Source organism: Botrytis sinoallii (assembly GCF_014898435.1).
Source record: "Botrytis sinoallii strain Bc 23 chromosome Unknown BSIN_004, whole genome shotgun sequence".
NCBI classification, from domain to species: domain Eukaryota; kingdom Fungi; phylum Ascomycota; class Leotiomycetes; order Helotiales; family Sclerotiniaceae; genus Botrytis; species Botrytis sinoallii.
The window spans coordinates 549,247-563,254 of NW_024066031.1; the positions used below are offsets into that span (position 1 = coordinate 549,247).

General features: G+C 42.9%; 5 protein-coding genes across 5 annotated transcripts; 3 read left to right on the forward strand and 2 right to left on the reverse strand.

The window, feature by feature from the left end:
- Positions 1–1,793: 1,793 nt before the first annotated feature.
- EAF02_002669 (uncharacterized protein) lies at positions 1,794–3,361 on the forward strand (the record flags this gene model as incomplete). Its single annotated transcript, XM_038898717.1, has 7 exons — positions 1,794–1,957; positions 2,015–2,384; positions 2,459–2,561; positions 2,638–2,910; positions 2,964–3,047; positions 3,094–3,281; positions 3,344–3,361. 7 exons carry the CDS (start codon positions 1,794–1,796, stop codon positions 3,359–3,361), a joined length of 1,200 nt encoding a protein of 399 aa, XP_038761005.1.
- An 813-nt stretch (positions 3,362–4,174) lies between these two features.
- On the forward strand, positions 4,175–7,336 carry EAF02_002670 (uncharacterized protein). The gene is made up of 4 exons (XM_038898718.1): positions 4,175–4,267; positions 4,329–4,812; positions 4,880–5,091; positions 5,262–7,336. Exons 1-4 carry the CDS (start codon positions 4,225–4,227, stop codon positions 6,428–6,430), a joined length of 1,908 nt encoding a protein of 635 aa, XP_038761006.1. The 5' UTR covers positions 4,175–4,224; the 3' UTR covers positions 6,431–7,336.
- A 1,156-nt stretch (positions 7,337–8,492) lies between these two features.
- Positions 8,493–9,605, forward strand: EAF02_002671 (uncharacterized protein; the record flags this gene model as incomplete). Its single annotated transcript, XM_038898719.1, has 1 exon — positions 8,493–9,605. The coding sequence occupies one exon, from the start codon at positions 8,493–8,495 to the stop codon at positions 9,603–9,605; it is 1,113 nt and encodes a 370-aa protein (XP_038761007.1).
- A 1,085-nt stretch (positions 9,606–10,690) lies between these two features.
- On the reverse strand, positions 10,691–12,180 carry EAF02_002672 (uncharacterized protein; the record flags this gene model as incomplete). The annotated part of the gene is made up of 2 exons (XM_038898720.1): positions 10,691–11,581; positions 11,737–12,180. 2 exons carry the CDS (start codon positions 12,178–12,180, stop codon positions 10,691–10,693), a joined length of 1,335 nt encoding a protein of 444 aa, XP_038761008.1.
- A 424-nt stretch (positions 12,181–12,604) lies between these two features.
- EAF02_002673 (uncharacterized protein) lies at positions 12,605–13,875 on the reverse strand. Its single transcript, XM_038898721.1, has 4 exons — positions 13,728–13,875; positions 13,599–13,632; positions 13,298–13,429; positions 12,605–13,240 (listed from the first exon to the last, which is right to left on the reverse strand). Exons 1-4 carry the CDS (start codon positions 13,755–13,757, stop codon positions 13,185–13,187), a joined length of 252 nt encoding a protein of 83 aa, XP_038761009.1. The 5' UTR covers positions 13,758–13,875; the 3' UTR covers positions 12,605–13,184.
- Between the last annotated feature and the right edge of the window lie 133 nt (positions 13,876–14,008).

The following is a 14,008-nucleotide window of genomic DNA, read 5'->3' on the forward strand; positions in this document are numbered from 1 at the left end:
CCGAGGGCGAAGATTTGCTGGGCTTCGCGTTCTCGTTTGGCGAGTTGTGTGATGCGAAGTTTGACTTGCATGAGCTCGCAGATGAGGTCGAAGATGTGGTTGAGGAACTCGTTGACTGGGGGTTGTCGGGCATGTTTGTGGTTTGGGTTGAGTTTTGGGGGAGGGGGTTTGTTTGTGTTGATTCTGTTTTTGCTTTTGAGAAGGAGAACTGGATGGAGTGCTTGAGAGAGAAGAATGGGATTGTGGTGGTGGGGGGGGGGAGGGTTTGTGTATTGCTTGTGTGGCTTTATTTGATTATTGTTGATAATTTTACAGACCTTGTTGTACTGGGAGTTCGGTCAAGGTTCACTTTGTTTGATCATATTTATCATTGTTGTTGTGTAGTATAGACATAGTTGTGCTAGGACTTGAGGTTGCTTGAAATGTAGTGTGTGGGTAGCGTGGCACTTGATATGAGGTTGCAATATCAAGTTATGAACCGAACCATTGGATATTAGCACACTAACTTCAAGTTCAGACTTTCCTTTCTAATATATCATCGGGGGAAAATACCCATACGCGATGTGGTATCGGTTATTGAACGAAATCGCTAGACGACCATCATAAAGATAGAAGCATAAAATACCTTCTTGTAGAAAAGCTGGATTTTTGCGAGTGCTTATACGGTACTATATGCGTAAGTTTTAGGATTGGTAAAATCAGATTTGTATGAAGATTCACCACCTATCTATATAGAAAAGAAAGATCGTGTACAGGGAACTCGCACACTCACGCGTTGGGAAAGGCAAAACTTACTCTACGTGTAAGAGAGCCGTTTTATTTGCATTCATTGGCAGTCGAAACATTTATACGATTTTGAAGATTGCATCACTATAAAATTTCTTCTCAGAACAGACAACATTTCTCTCTTTCAAGACTTACTATCTCACATAGGGAAATGCATAGGACCTATGAGTATGTAGTTAAACAAGCACCATGCAGGACTTTGCCCGAAACAGGTAGTTGATAGGTTCTTGGATAAATAAAATAGACCAAGGGAACGAGAACTTCATCATAGCTTTTGCCGAAATGAGATAAAAAGTTTGATTGCAGAAAATTCCTCACCCCTCAGCAGTTGATGCATGTATGACACACGAAGCCTGTACAATTGCGGCACAATGAAAACGACTATGAGCATAAAATCACTGCTAGACAAATCAATAACGCCAAACGGATATTGTCAAGACCTACCTGTGATATTTGAGCAATCGAGGCGTTCGATAGTCCCCCAATATATGCAACCTCTAGACAGCTGTCCGTGAGACCAACATGATATGAAAGTAAAGTCCTGGAACAAACTTATCAGTGCTTATTTGCTAAACTCTTCCAAGTTCGACTGTTTGAAGAAATGTTGAAGTTTAAACCGGCAGAATCATCATCCGATTATTTGAATTGTTACCTGTCGATATCCCTGCGCAGGTTACACAGATGTATCAAAGTCACTGTTGTGGTAAGATTGATGCTCAATTACTGAAGGGACCTGCCTGAATTATGTCTTACCGCTTTGATTTTTTACAGTCAATTGAGCCATTTTGCTTCTGTAAATCAATTTTTTGTCCATCAATCATGTGGTCGGGCGTCACAAACGCGTCTTGACTCACAACATATGCAGTCTGCCTAAATCAAGGTGAGCAGGCAGGCATATCATAGTATACCTTAACTTGAAGTATATATTTTGCCCCTCCCAAAACATTCTTCTCATTTTCAAATTTCTTCCTCTAGTCAATAAAAAGAAAGAGCCTCCTCATTTCATTATGTCGACAAAAAGCTGGACAGGGCTCGCTGAAGAAGAGCTTCTCCATGAATTGGGAAAAGCTGTGGATATATCTGAGAGTGCAAATTATTGCTGCGGTGGTAGCATTCCTATCGCAGCCCCTGACGATTCGTCTTCCAACCAGAAAGAGCCCACAGAAGGCAAGTAATTTCTTTCCAGTCCAGACCTTACTATTTAAATATCTAGACAAATTTGACCTAGTCCTCGATTAGATTTCGACCAAGCGTTTCAACAACAAGTACCCCCGGTCGTGCTTCGCTGGGACCCCAAGCCAGGAAATGTATGCGAGAAGATAGTATTCCCTGTTTCCACGACTTCCAAGTCAATGGAAGCACTCCTTCAGACCTGTGTCCCGGCGTCGTTTGGTCTCGGAGGAAAGGATGTGCTTGATGAAACATATCGTAAAGCCGGCAAGCTCGATAGAAGCCAGTTTTCCATCGACTTCCATCCGCATGACTATGAAATTCTTGATATCATTGCTCAAACATTACTACATGATGTTTTTCAGAAAGACTTTTTGCGGAACAGGAGGGATCATCGAGGTGTGCTTGCCGAATTATACAAGCTCAATGTAAGTGCCGTTCGTCGGGGATAATGTAAAGCTTCGTGGATAAAGCCCGACTGACAGAATGCAATGTGGTTCAGATCTACTCTGGCCCCAGCGGAAAATTTAAAGCGCATGTGGACACGCCACGTGGCACGAGACAGTTTGGTTCTCTAGTCGTCTGTCTTCCATATTCTCATCAAGGTCAGTATATCCATTTCTCTCCCCGACTCATTGCTCTCTTGCCTTTTGTGATAAAGATAGAGCTAATTTTATGCAGGTGGACAATTGCGCGTCACCCACAGAGGCTCTAACACTTTCTTTGATTGGGGCAACAAATCGGACAGCATCCAATGGGCTGCGTTCTATAGTGACTGCGAGCACGAGGTACTCGAAGTCACGAGTGGTCATCGTGTGACATTGACCTATAATCTCTATATCTCGCAGCAAATTGGTATCCCCTTACAAAAGAACCTGGTAGCAGATCCGACCTTGTCGCCGTTATGTGAAGTTGCGAGAAATATTTTGGATCAGCCTGGTTTTATGAAAAGAGGTATGTACATTATTGTTCTACCATGTCGGATGGTATCGTTGACGTGTTGTTAGGTGGTGTGATTGGATTTTATTGTGACCATCTATATGCCCATACTCAAAAAAACGCAGATGACATCATGCCATATGCATTGAAGGGTATTGATATGATCATCTTTTAACACGTTTCAATCGCTTGGTCTAGTGGTTAAAGCCTGTTCTGTGCTGCACGTTGATGATTACTCTGAGGATGAGAATGAAGGCAACAGCGAATTTGAAAGTGATGATGAGAGTGAAGGCAAAGACAAGGTACATATAACTCGAGCAGGAACTCAGTTCCATACAGCCGTGGACAGTGACTTCAACTCACAACATCGAGATAATCTTGAAGAGGTAAGCGCTTAGCATCCCCGAATCTGTCAATACGATTCCAATCCACTTACCAGATAATGTAGTATCTCGAGCGGGAATAGCCGCATAAGAAGTATGAGAATGTAGCTTGGCTTAATGGTAGTGGAGGTACCAGTATTCCTGCATTCTATGCAATAGCATATGGGAATGAATCAAGCATCATGTGCTTCTACTCCGGTGCTGCTATTCTCATTGAGGTGCTAGCCTACGATGAAAGAATGGCAAAGGGCTTGGCATGAAGGATCAATGCTATGGCTTCCAAATCCATTGCAATCTTGAAAGGATGTGTGTCCTTTAAGATAAAACTGTGTAGCTTGCAATTGCTAAGGTTAAGAGCTGAGAGATAGGAACTTTATAGTTTAGTGCGCATCTATATGACTTCATAAGATGAACATGGCCGTTCAAAAACACTGAGCTCAATCAAATTGAAGCTGCATTCGAGATTTTGATATGTAGTATCTTCGGTCGCCTTGTTACATTGATACCCGTCTCGTGGACAAAGAAGATACCGGTATTCGTAAATGTTCAATGTTCAATGTCCACGTGTTTGATCACGTGATCGAGAAGAGCCCACCCAATGAAAAAAAAAAGCTGCCGACCTCGGGGGGTTAATGATTTCCTGCCGACAAGTCGTTCGAAAACATTCATTTGGTGGGGCACGTGGGGTTGAAGAGACTTGAGATAGAGAAGCACGTGAGAAGCTCGAGAGGTCTATGAGGTCTATTTCGTGCACAGATCATTCACCGACCCTTGCATAATCGGCCTTATCGGATCGGCTAGAAGCTCAAGGTTGACTGATTATGATCTCGATGTCAGGGTCAGTCTTTCAATGTTCAAGTTCAACATTCTTAACATTCCTTCTTTCTATACAAGTATATAGCTACTTATTCTTATTCTTATTAATTATTATAAAAGATTGACCAAAATGGATGACCTCCCTTCAGAGATAGTTCTAAATATTACTTCATGTGAATTTTCTCTAGCATTCTCGGAATGAGAATCGAATGCTAACATTGTTCATGTTGATAGATCTAGAGCCTTCAGATATCGTCAAACTGCAATTTGTTTCCAAACGATACCTGGAATTGGGTCGCGATGATACACTGTGGCGAGAGCAATGTTTTATCCATTCTTCCTTTCTCGAAAGGCTTCGCAGGCGTCAAGAATTAATATCTACAGAGTCAGAGGACGAGTCAGGTATGCGGGATTTAGCCATAGCTCTTGCTACGAACAACGGAACAGGCGATTCGAGACTACATAAACCTCGTCATGAAGCTCGCGACCTCAAAGCTCAGTCCAATGAGCGGGTTAGGATATTGGCGAATTGGGATCCGAGTTATCCGACTGAGAAGGTTAAATGGTATGATGAGTACATAGCGAGAAATGCGCCAATTTCAACAAGTTGGGTGCAACAGCCTCGACATCGCGAAAGCGCTGGCCATGAACATTTGGAGGTACGAGGAATGGCGTTGTATACACCCATGGGAGAAACTAGAACCACGATGGTGGTTGCGTAAGTTCTTTAGTTTCTCATTGGCATATACTATGAGATGAGAATTGTACTAAATGCCATGCCATAGACCTCTTGATGATGGTTCCATTTGTATCTGGGATATCAGTACTGATGCCCCCAAAAAGGGTAGCATTATTGCAAGGAGCAAGTCAGGGATTTTGTCCGTTGATGAGAACCCAAAAGATCTCAAGTCAAGATCAAAGATGATAAGTACAGGTGTCACAGAATGTATTAGTGTTGACAGTACTTTAAAGAGAGCCTATGTTGCTGTTCAAAGTGGTATGTAGAATTCTCCTCTGAAAGCTACACTACCTTAAAGCAACGTTTCGATTACTTGAAATGGTGATCTGATGACAAGGGTTCTCGATCATTCAATCTCATGTTAAATCTACCTATCTGGAAGATGGAGTCTATTACCCTTCTTCTAATAGCTACTGACTTTACTACAGGTCTTGTTGAAGTTGATCTTGAGACCTTACAGACAGTTAATCATGAAAGATATCCATTTTCTATCACTGCTCTTTCCGAGGCAAAACATCCAACACCTCTCACTGTGGGAACCAATCTATCTCTCTACCTTCATGATTCTCGTCAAAGAACAAATGTTGGATCGCCCAGCCAGGCTGAGCGACTTGATTCTTTTAGCGGCACACCTGGCTCTGCTAGCAATCATTTTAGTTTCAAAAGCTTGCTAGATCCAGAACCAAGCGCCGAGTACGCACATCTGTACCAACCGGGCCCGCTCAGTATTGTTCATCTACCCAGTGCAGGAAGTGAATGGAATGGTAATGGAGATATATACGTGGCTGGTCGATTTCCTAGCATTCTCAATTATGATCGCAGAAATTTTCCTAAGCTCCGCGGAACGATTCATTCTGGCGCACGCTTATCTCAAATTGCTAGTCTTCCATATCCTTTTGCTTCAATGGAGAAAGACCTTGCCCGTCGGGGTGAATTGTCTGTCGAGCAAGTATGGCAAGCAAAGACTAGACCAGGGAAAACGTTGATTGCTTGTGGTGAGTACAACAGTAAAGGCTCTTTGGAGATGTACGGTCTATCACCTGACCCGAATCTCTCCAATATATCTTCCCAATTTTCTGCCGGGCGCCTGCAAGATTCTACCATGAAGAATCGTCAAACATCATCCAGCTCAAAACTCTTATCTGTTGCCAATCATGGTACCCGCATTGTTGTTTCTGACGGTGGGGGCAATCTGAAATGGTTTGAGAGGGATGGATTTACCGAGTCACGAAGATGGAACATTGCTCACGGTTCTGTTGCAGCCCCGAGAGGCATATTTGGCACATTGGGCGATTCTTACATGGATTCTGGATCTGGAGACATTGCGCTCAAGATTTTGACAACTGACTCTGGGCTCCATGATCGATCGGTCAACGAAAATGACCTTGTTTTGTGGACGGGAGACAAAATAGGGCTTCTAAATTTCTCTAACAAACCTGGGTTCACGGCCGACTCTTTTGAAGAAACCCCCAAGACTGCTGAGGAGGCTCTGCGGGAAAAGGAAGAACATACCCATTCAGAAACTATGAGAAGAGCATTGGAGATGCAGGCGAATGAGGTCAGGTACGTGAGAGGTTTAGGAATGGGATTTGTGTAACTTCTTTAGCTGGTTACTCTCCCCAAGTATTTTCTCAATACATGTTCACACTCAAGCCGGACATTTGAGACGTAGTCAGGGTCAATGGTCTGTATATTCTTGCTGCACAACAACGGAATAGGCATTGTACATACAGATTATCCTCGATTTTTAGACCATTTGATATGGTCAGCCGATATTCTGCCAGCACAACAGGGAATCCGGGATACACCAGGCTAAGTTCCCAGGACCACATTTTTGTGAAATGTTGACCACAGCTTTCTCAAAAGGCTCTATTCACTAAAAGGTAAAAGATTGACCGTATTTGTATGCCGATCGGAGAATAAGGCTGTACGATTCCACGGATCCTCGTTCAATGGAACTTAATCTCATTCAAAATGGTGAGATGAAGGTACATTTATACTAATAGAGTGACGCTGAAGCCGCTGGGGTACTCCTTGATGAATTTTTTAATGGAATCGGATATCAAGCATCCCCATCTTGGTATTCCATGTAGCAATCGAAGATTCTGGACCAGTTGAGACATTTTGGGACGAAGATCATGTACCTTACAACCTTAAGATTTTTCGGGTCATTTTTGTGTGAATTTGAATGGTAGCCTTGTTACTTCAGATATGCGGTAGTAAGGTTATACATTTGTATACGTTAAACTTATTGGATTGTTGTGACTAGCTTCTCACTTCGTACTCACATATCAATTTTCACAGGGCGGTACAACTTGATCATCCATTTTAAGAGGATTGATCTGAATTGTGTGGCAATCTCGCAATTAAATGGATATTTTGTCTAGCATTGGCATGTAAAGTTTGTGGTCTGTAAAAGATGGATTCGAAGACTTAAGGAAATGTCAGATTAATTTTCGACCTATCATTTCAAGCAAGGCGAACGAAATGCGGCAACCAAGATCAGATTAAAGGTACATTAGCGTCAGGGAAATTGCTTAATACTGTGATATATTTTGAATACGACAGTGTATATGTTGAGACCCTGAAGAGTACCAAGCTTGGGATTTAATTATACAATATCGATTTACTAGCTTACCAACTTATGAGCAACTTACTAAGTAGTAAGTCGAAGTTAATATTGTATTTCTTGATACAAAGTCCTTTTGGTAGAATTAGACTATCAGACAATTAGACCATCAGACAACTAGACCATCAGACAATTAGACGAATTAGACACTTGTTTTGCAACGCAAGCTTGGAAGTTGATGAGGAACATGTGGATCCAAGCAAAATGGCCACGATGATGCTAAGAACCCAGATACATACATGCTTTGTACATACATGTCCACACACATGTTGATACTTAGACTTAGTTGACCTTGTGGGCCCGGTTCTAAGTTTCAACTTCTTACCTTACATTTGATTGACCTTGTTCAATCCGTTAACGGTACGAAACGTATCTTTTCTTTTTCCCTTCTTGAATCTCACACATGAGGCGAGGCGGTGTGTAACCTTCCAATTGCTCTGCTTGGGGGTTTCGGATCGCCCGCTGTCACTGCACACACAGCACACGCACACTTAGGAACCTTAGAAACCCTAGAAACCCCAACTAAATTTACAACCTTGGTAAAAATTTCCGCATAATCCGTTCAATCCGTTCATCAAAGATCCACGATTCGCAAGTGAGAGAGTCATTGAGATTTAAGAAGGATTATGGTTGTTGAAACCTTTCTCCGCATCTGACGTTTCCTCCCACTTATCAATTGAGATATATGTGGTAAATGGTCAACCTTTATCAAGTAAAGTCCGAGATACTTGTAAAAGATATCCTTTCAGCCTCATGCTATTGTTTTTGGAATAACAAAATCACGAAAAAGCAAATCCATACTGTCATTCCCTTTTCCTTATGTACTTCGACAGCTCTGCATCTGAGAAGCGGTGACAGGGCTAATTCAATATTAACCCGAGTAAGCCTCACTGCACTGTGCATGCGTTGTGTGGCATATGCAGCTCCTCATAGTAGTGTGAGCTTTGTCCGAAAATAATATACACCAGCTTACCTTCCACTCCCAAGGTCACAAATTTTGTATTCCGTCCGTCGTTTTTCTTTATTTCTCATGGCTACTGCTTCGATCAAAAGAAGTGCAAGTACGGATGGTAAAAGGCCAAACTCGCGGCATCGTTATGAGAAGGTCAAGGCGAAACTCGAAAGGGAACCTCGTTTACAACGCGAAAGATCTAGTCCGAATGCCTCCCAATATCGGCCTCCTCCACGACAAACTTTGCAATACCATCAACGAATACTTACCCCAATGAAAACACCTTCTCCATGTTTTACCTCCCCCTCACCGCCTCTTAATGTTTACGCTGCTCCGGTCATGGAACGAACTCTCTCCGGTGATTCGATTGTCTCTGATCACAACATCTCCATACCTTCTCCTGCTCTCCACGACCATACGATTTTGAGCGATGACCAAGCAGCCAATATCGTTGAACACCACTTTCTCTACACCCGGCCTCCAGACCACCACTATCTCGAAGTCGAACTCCAAAACCTTCTTCTCAAAGCTCACCTGTCTGATCCCGCTATAGACCGCATCATCTACCTCATCGATACGATATTCTTCCACAACTCCCTGCACAACCGCGTTCGACTTTCCTGGTCCTCGCCTTCTCAGCCTCGCTATTCGTCAGAACTCATCGGTACTACTGCTCTTCGCCCCTCTTCTCTAGGGGGCTTCGAAACTCTAATAGTTCTATCCGAACCCATTCTTAGAGATCCGAAATATGATCGGAGATTATTGTTAAGTGCGTTGTTGCATGAGTTAGTGCATTGCTATCTATTCGTGAAATGTGGATGGGGCGCAAAGGAGATGGGGGGACACACGGATGGATTTCATAGGGTGGTGGGTGTTATTGATGGGTGGGTGGAGAGGTGGATTGGAAGGGATTGGCTGAGGTTGTGTAGCATGAGGGCGAACTTGGAGCTTTTTAAAGTGAGGCGGGAAGCGTATGGACCGGGGTGGCAGGGGGGTGGAGAGTGGAGGGTAGACGAGCATGCGGAGAGAGAAATGAGACATCGGGAAAGGATTCGGGGAGTACATCATCATGGACATTACTCCCATGACGGATGCGGACAGAGTCCTGGCCCAGGAATGGATCGGGGTTTGGGGTTTACTCGCAATGCTCTCCCCTTTCTTCCTAACGCTGGAGATGAGGGATTTCGATAATCTATCTCGCTTCTGTGCGTGATGGGATGACCGGCGACTTACGTTGTTCCATATTTTGGATTATATTTTTCTTTTCTTTTCTTTTTCCGTCTTCCGAAGCATTTTCTTTCCGTATGGATCACATCACTTTAGCGCGGCGAAAGATTGGATTCGGTGCGTTTGAGTTTAGTACCTAGCATCAACGGGTGCATTTAGAGGCGTTGGATTGTCATTACAGGGAGGTTTTCTTCACACGGGGAACTTTTTTGGAGGTTATGATATGATGGGTTTTTGTACATGCTAAAAGTTCACGATAAATGGATGGATGGATGGACGGAAAGAGGGGGAATGGATTTGCATGAGGGATTGGAAATTATATTGGGTTAGATACTTGATGGGGACTGGAATGGGATTCGGATTCGGATTCGGAGATGGTTGTGTAGTTTGTATATAATAAATACGTTTACTCTATAGACTTCTGTTGAGTGTTTTGATGTTGGTGCCGAGGAAGTAAAATTAGAAATCTGATATGGAGAATGTGTATCTATATATTTCTGTTAATTTGATTGGGTAAAATACGCTGCTTTCTTTCTAGTGAGCTTGATTGAAAGAAACTGATTCGAGTAGAATATTTCTTTCACGTTTCTTGCATGTTTGTGTTCTATTTTTAGGGCTTATTGACAACAAACAATTTCTTGAGGATTCTCTGAGCGCCCGGTGGGAAAAAGAGGAAAGCAAGTAGTATCTCTTTCAATAGGTGCTCTAGTGTTGGTATCAGCCCCATGATTCTTCTTTCCAAACGAGAGTTTGTGCGTGGGGGCAGTATTCACCTGTAAGTGTTATTGTAGAATGTACTTGTTATTTTCTGTCGAACAGAGTACCAAGTAGTACACCCAAGAACTGCAGCTTGATATTTAGATGGATTAGACCGTCTTCTCCTTCTCTTCATGCTCCCACCTCACATGCCATTTCCACACATCAGAACAATCCTCACTCAGTACATCCAAAATTCAAATCGAACAATTAAAAATTTATATATGTACCTACATGTATGGAACCCACCCCAAGAAAGAAAATAATCCAAGAAAAGAAAAGCAAAGAAAAATCTAATAATACCTCACCCTATAAACCTCCTCCGCACACTCATCCAGATTCCAAAATTTCTCTAGATCCAGAATCTTCACATTAGCCATTCCACTTCCCCCCATTCTCTTTGTTTTCCTTTCTCTGTTCTCGTATGTATGTTTGCTTACCTCCATTCCTATCTTAAATTTTCCATTTATACTAGGAATATTAGGATTGACCGTTCTCCGTATATACGGATATGCTTGTCTTGGTTTCGGGTTCTTGAGATATCTATCAGTAGCCGGGCTGGATTTTACATTTTCGGTCGCGAAATGCGTTCTTCGCGCGAGGAGAAAATTAGGAAGAGAGGGTTCTGAAGACGCAGTCGCATCTTCACCATCTAGTCGAATCGTCGATTTAGCAAGCGGTTTGCGGACCGGTTTCGCGATCCTCTTGAAAATCTTCCCATTCGCTCTCCTGCTCATTCCTCGCAAACTCTCATGAATACGTGATCTATGACTCTTTAGCAATTGTCTTTCCTTCGCTTCTCGTTCGGGTCTTTCTCTTTCCCATTCTTCCTTTGCTAGTTCTTCCTCCTCTTCTCTTTCCACTCTTTCATGTTCTAATTTGTCCAATTGATCTTCCCTTTCCTTTTCAATCTTCTTCCGTTCCTCCAACTCCTCCATAAAAACATGCGCAAACCAATCCATCTCCCGATTCACAACTTCCTTATCCATCCCCATCTTCTCCAAGTCCACGTACCAAATCTCCTTATCCGCAATCACCAATTCCAATCCCAATGCTTCTTCCCTCCCTAACCGAACATCCAATCTCAACCCCTGTCTAGCAAAACTCTCAATACTCCTCGCCGCTCGTTGCCATTGCAGTCCATGCCCCGTCATCCCGATTCTTCGAATTCCAGAACCTTTCTCCTACAGCTCGTATTGCATTTACACACATAGATACTAAAAAACGCATGAACCATTTCATGCAACATAGTCCCCAGATAATTCTCCAACAAGATCTTACTCTCCTTTTCATTTTGGGGAGGCGGGGACCTTACAAATACACTAATAAAACAACAAACATTATGTCTCGTGGTAGTCTTTTGTCCTCTCTTATCAACCGTCGTACCCAACACATTTCTCGCCTTCTGTTCCGCATTCGGCTCTTCGAGCTTCATCGTACATCTCATGGTATTGAGCGCGCCTCCAAAAATCATGGCGTTGAAATAGGAAAAATATAAATCGAGAAGATCTTGTTCTTTCTTACCTTTCAACCAGGGGGTTTTGATGACAGCCGCGAGATCAGAGAGGTTGGAACGTCTCCAGTTTTCTTTGATCTTGTAGAAGGGGTCGTGGGGAGGATGGCCAGTGGGGCCATGCAGAACATTGGCTATGTTGTCGGCGATGAGATCTGCAGCTTGCGAGTAGGTGCAGCAGAGAGGCTGCAGGGGAATATGGGCGCGGTCGCCGGCCCAGAGTATGCGCCGAGCGGCGTAGGGATTGAGATGACACTCGTGAATTGTCATTGTGAGGGATAGAATGGGAATATAACTTACTGGTTTTCAAATGGATGGATAATGACTTTGGGCCTGCCCAATGTCGAATGTGAGAATAGGAAATGTGCTACTGACTTGATAATTGGATTTGTAAAGGAGTTATGTGTCTCCTTGAACTTTTCGCTTGTAATAATGACGGCCAGCGTCTTGAACTGCTAAGAATGAGTGCAAGGATATAATATTAATAGGGCGCAGAAAAGGTAAAAATTGGCAAGCAAAAATATTTGGGAAAATAGGTGGGAAAAGCGTAGACAATGGGATTGTCGATGGATATATGTTGAATAGAACAAAGAGAACGAACAGATGAAAGGGAGAGCACCTGGCTTAGTGAAAGTCCAAAGAATAAAATGTCACTATGTTTAAGATTCTTTGTGAAGGATATCTTGACAAAGCGAATAAAGGTTCTTTGAAACGTCGAGAGACAAAGAATCAATGTGAGAAACGAGTGTCCCAATCAGCGATCTTGCCATCAATCTGCTGTTGAATTTGTATCGAGGCAGCCAGATAGTAACCAGATGACCCTTGATCTACCTTTCTGTTACTGAGCAAATGGAGATCTCAAACACAAGTATTTGAAACTATGCTCTCTCAATATTTCCATTAGATGCTAATAGTGGAATAAATCAAAGTCGAAGATACACAAGTAGGATGCCCAGTACCATCTTGACTTAAGTGGTGCGCGGATACTTGAGGATAATTCGTAATGAAAACCTAGGCAAATCATTGCAGGTGTCCAGTTCACATCTCACCAACCATACACATGTTGTCTTGGACAACCAGACACAAAAATTGGATTCCGAAAGCTTTTCTCATTTTCGCACTCTAATCCGTTTATTTTCATAGAACGGAAGTGAGATATCACATTGCAATTTTGCAAACGCCGACCATGCTCGAAATATCTTGACTGTGCAATCAATGTTTGTATTGTCTCATCCACTGCTTGAATCCATAATCTAATCCCAATATTCAGCCATTTATGCGATTCTCTTTCCCTTTTGGTTCTTCTTTGGGGTTTCGGCGATGGTGAGGTCTGAAGGTTGTGTTAGTATTTTTTGGACCTCAAGTGAAAGAGGTGAGGGAATCATACTAGGTGGAAGACTTTGCTTCAACTTCTCGGCCTTCTCCAAATCCTTAAGGACAAGGGTGTACAAGTACTTTTGGCATCTGACCTTGATCTTGATGGCGCTGGTCTTTCCGACATTCTTCTTTATGCGGGCAGCTATTGTGTGCTATGTTAGTCTTTCCGTAACTTTATAGATTGCGCCATTCTATCCCGCAGATTCATCCTTCCCTCAACAGCCCAATTTCAAATGCCTCCAAAACTCTCCCGTATTCGAAATAGAATAGAATCTGCGCGAGGCGATGATAGAATAGGAATAAACACATACAGGAAGCATCCTTGCGTCTGCAAATCTCCAAGAACTATTTGATTCAATATTAGCCTCTGTCCACACTTGTCCTTAAAACTTCTTCCCGTTCTCCATTCCACCGCCCGTCTCAAAAGGGATATAACTCACGGATTTGATGTCGGTGATTTCGCGAGGCATTTTGACGGATTGATTAGTCGAAAATTGGTGAGAAAATCGGGAATTGATGACAGGAATCGGGACTTCGTGATAATGAGGTTGTTGATGTGGAAAATCGGGATTGTGTGGTGATTAGTAAGCAAGCTCGGTTACGATTGTACGGAAGGGTTTTGGTTGATAAGATCCATGAGCATCCATGAGCCAATTGATGTGGCGTTAGTTGTCGCACGGTTTTGTGGCTTGTGAGGAGGACAGGTTTCTGATCATTAGGC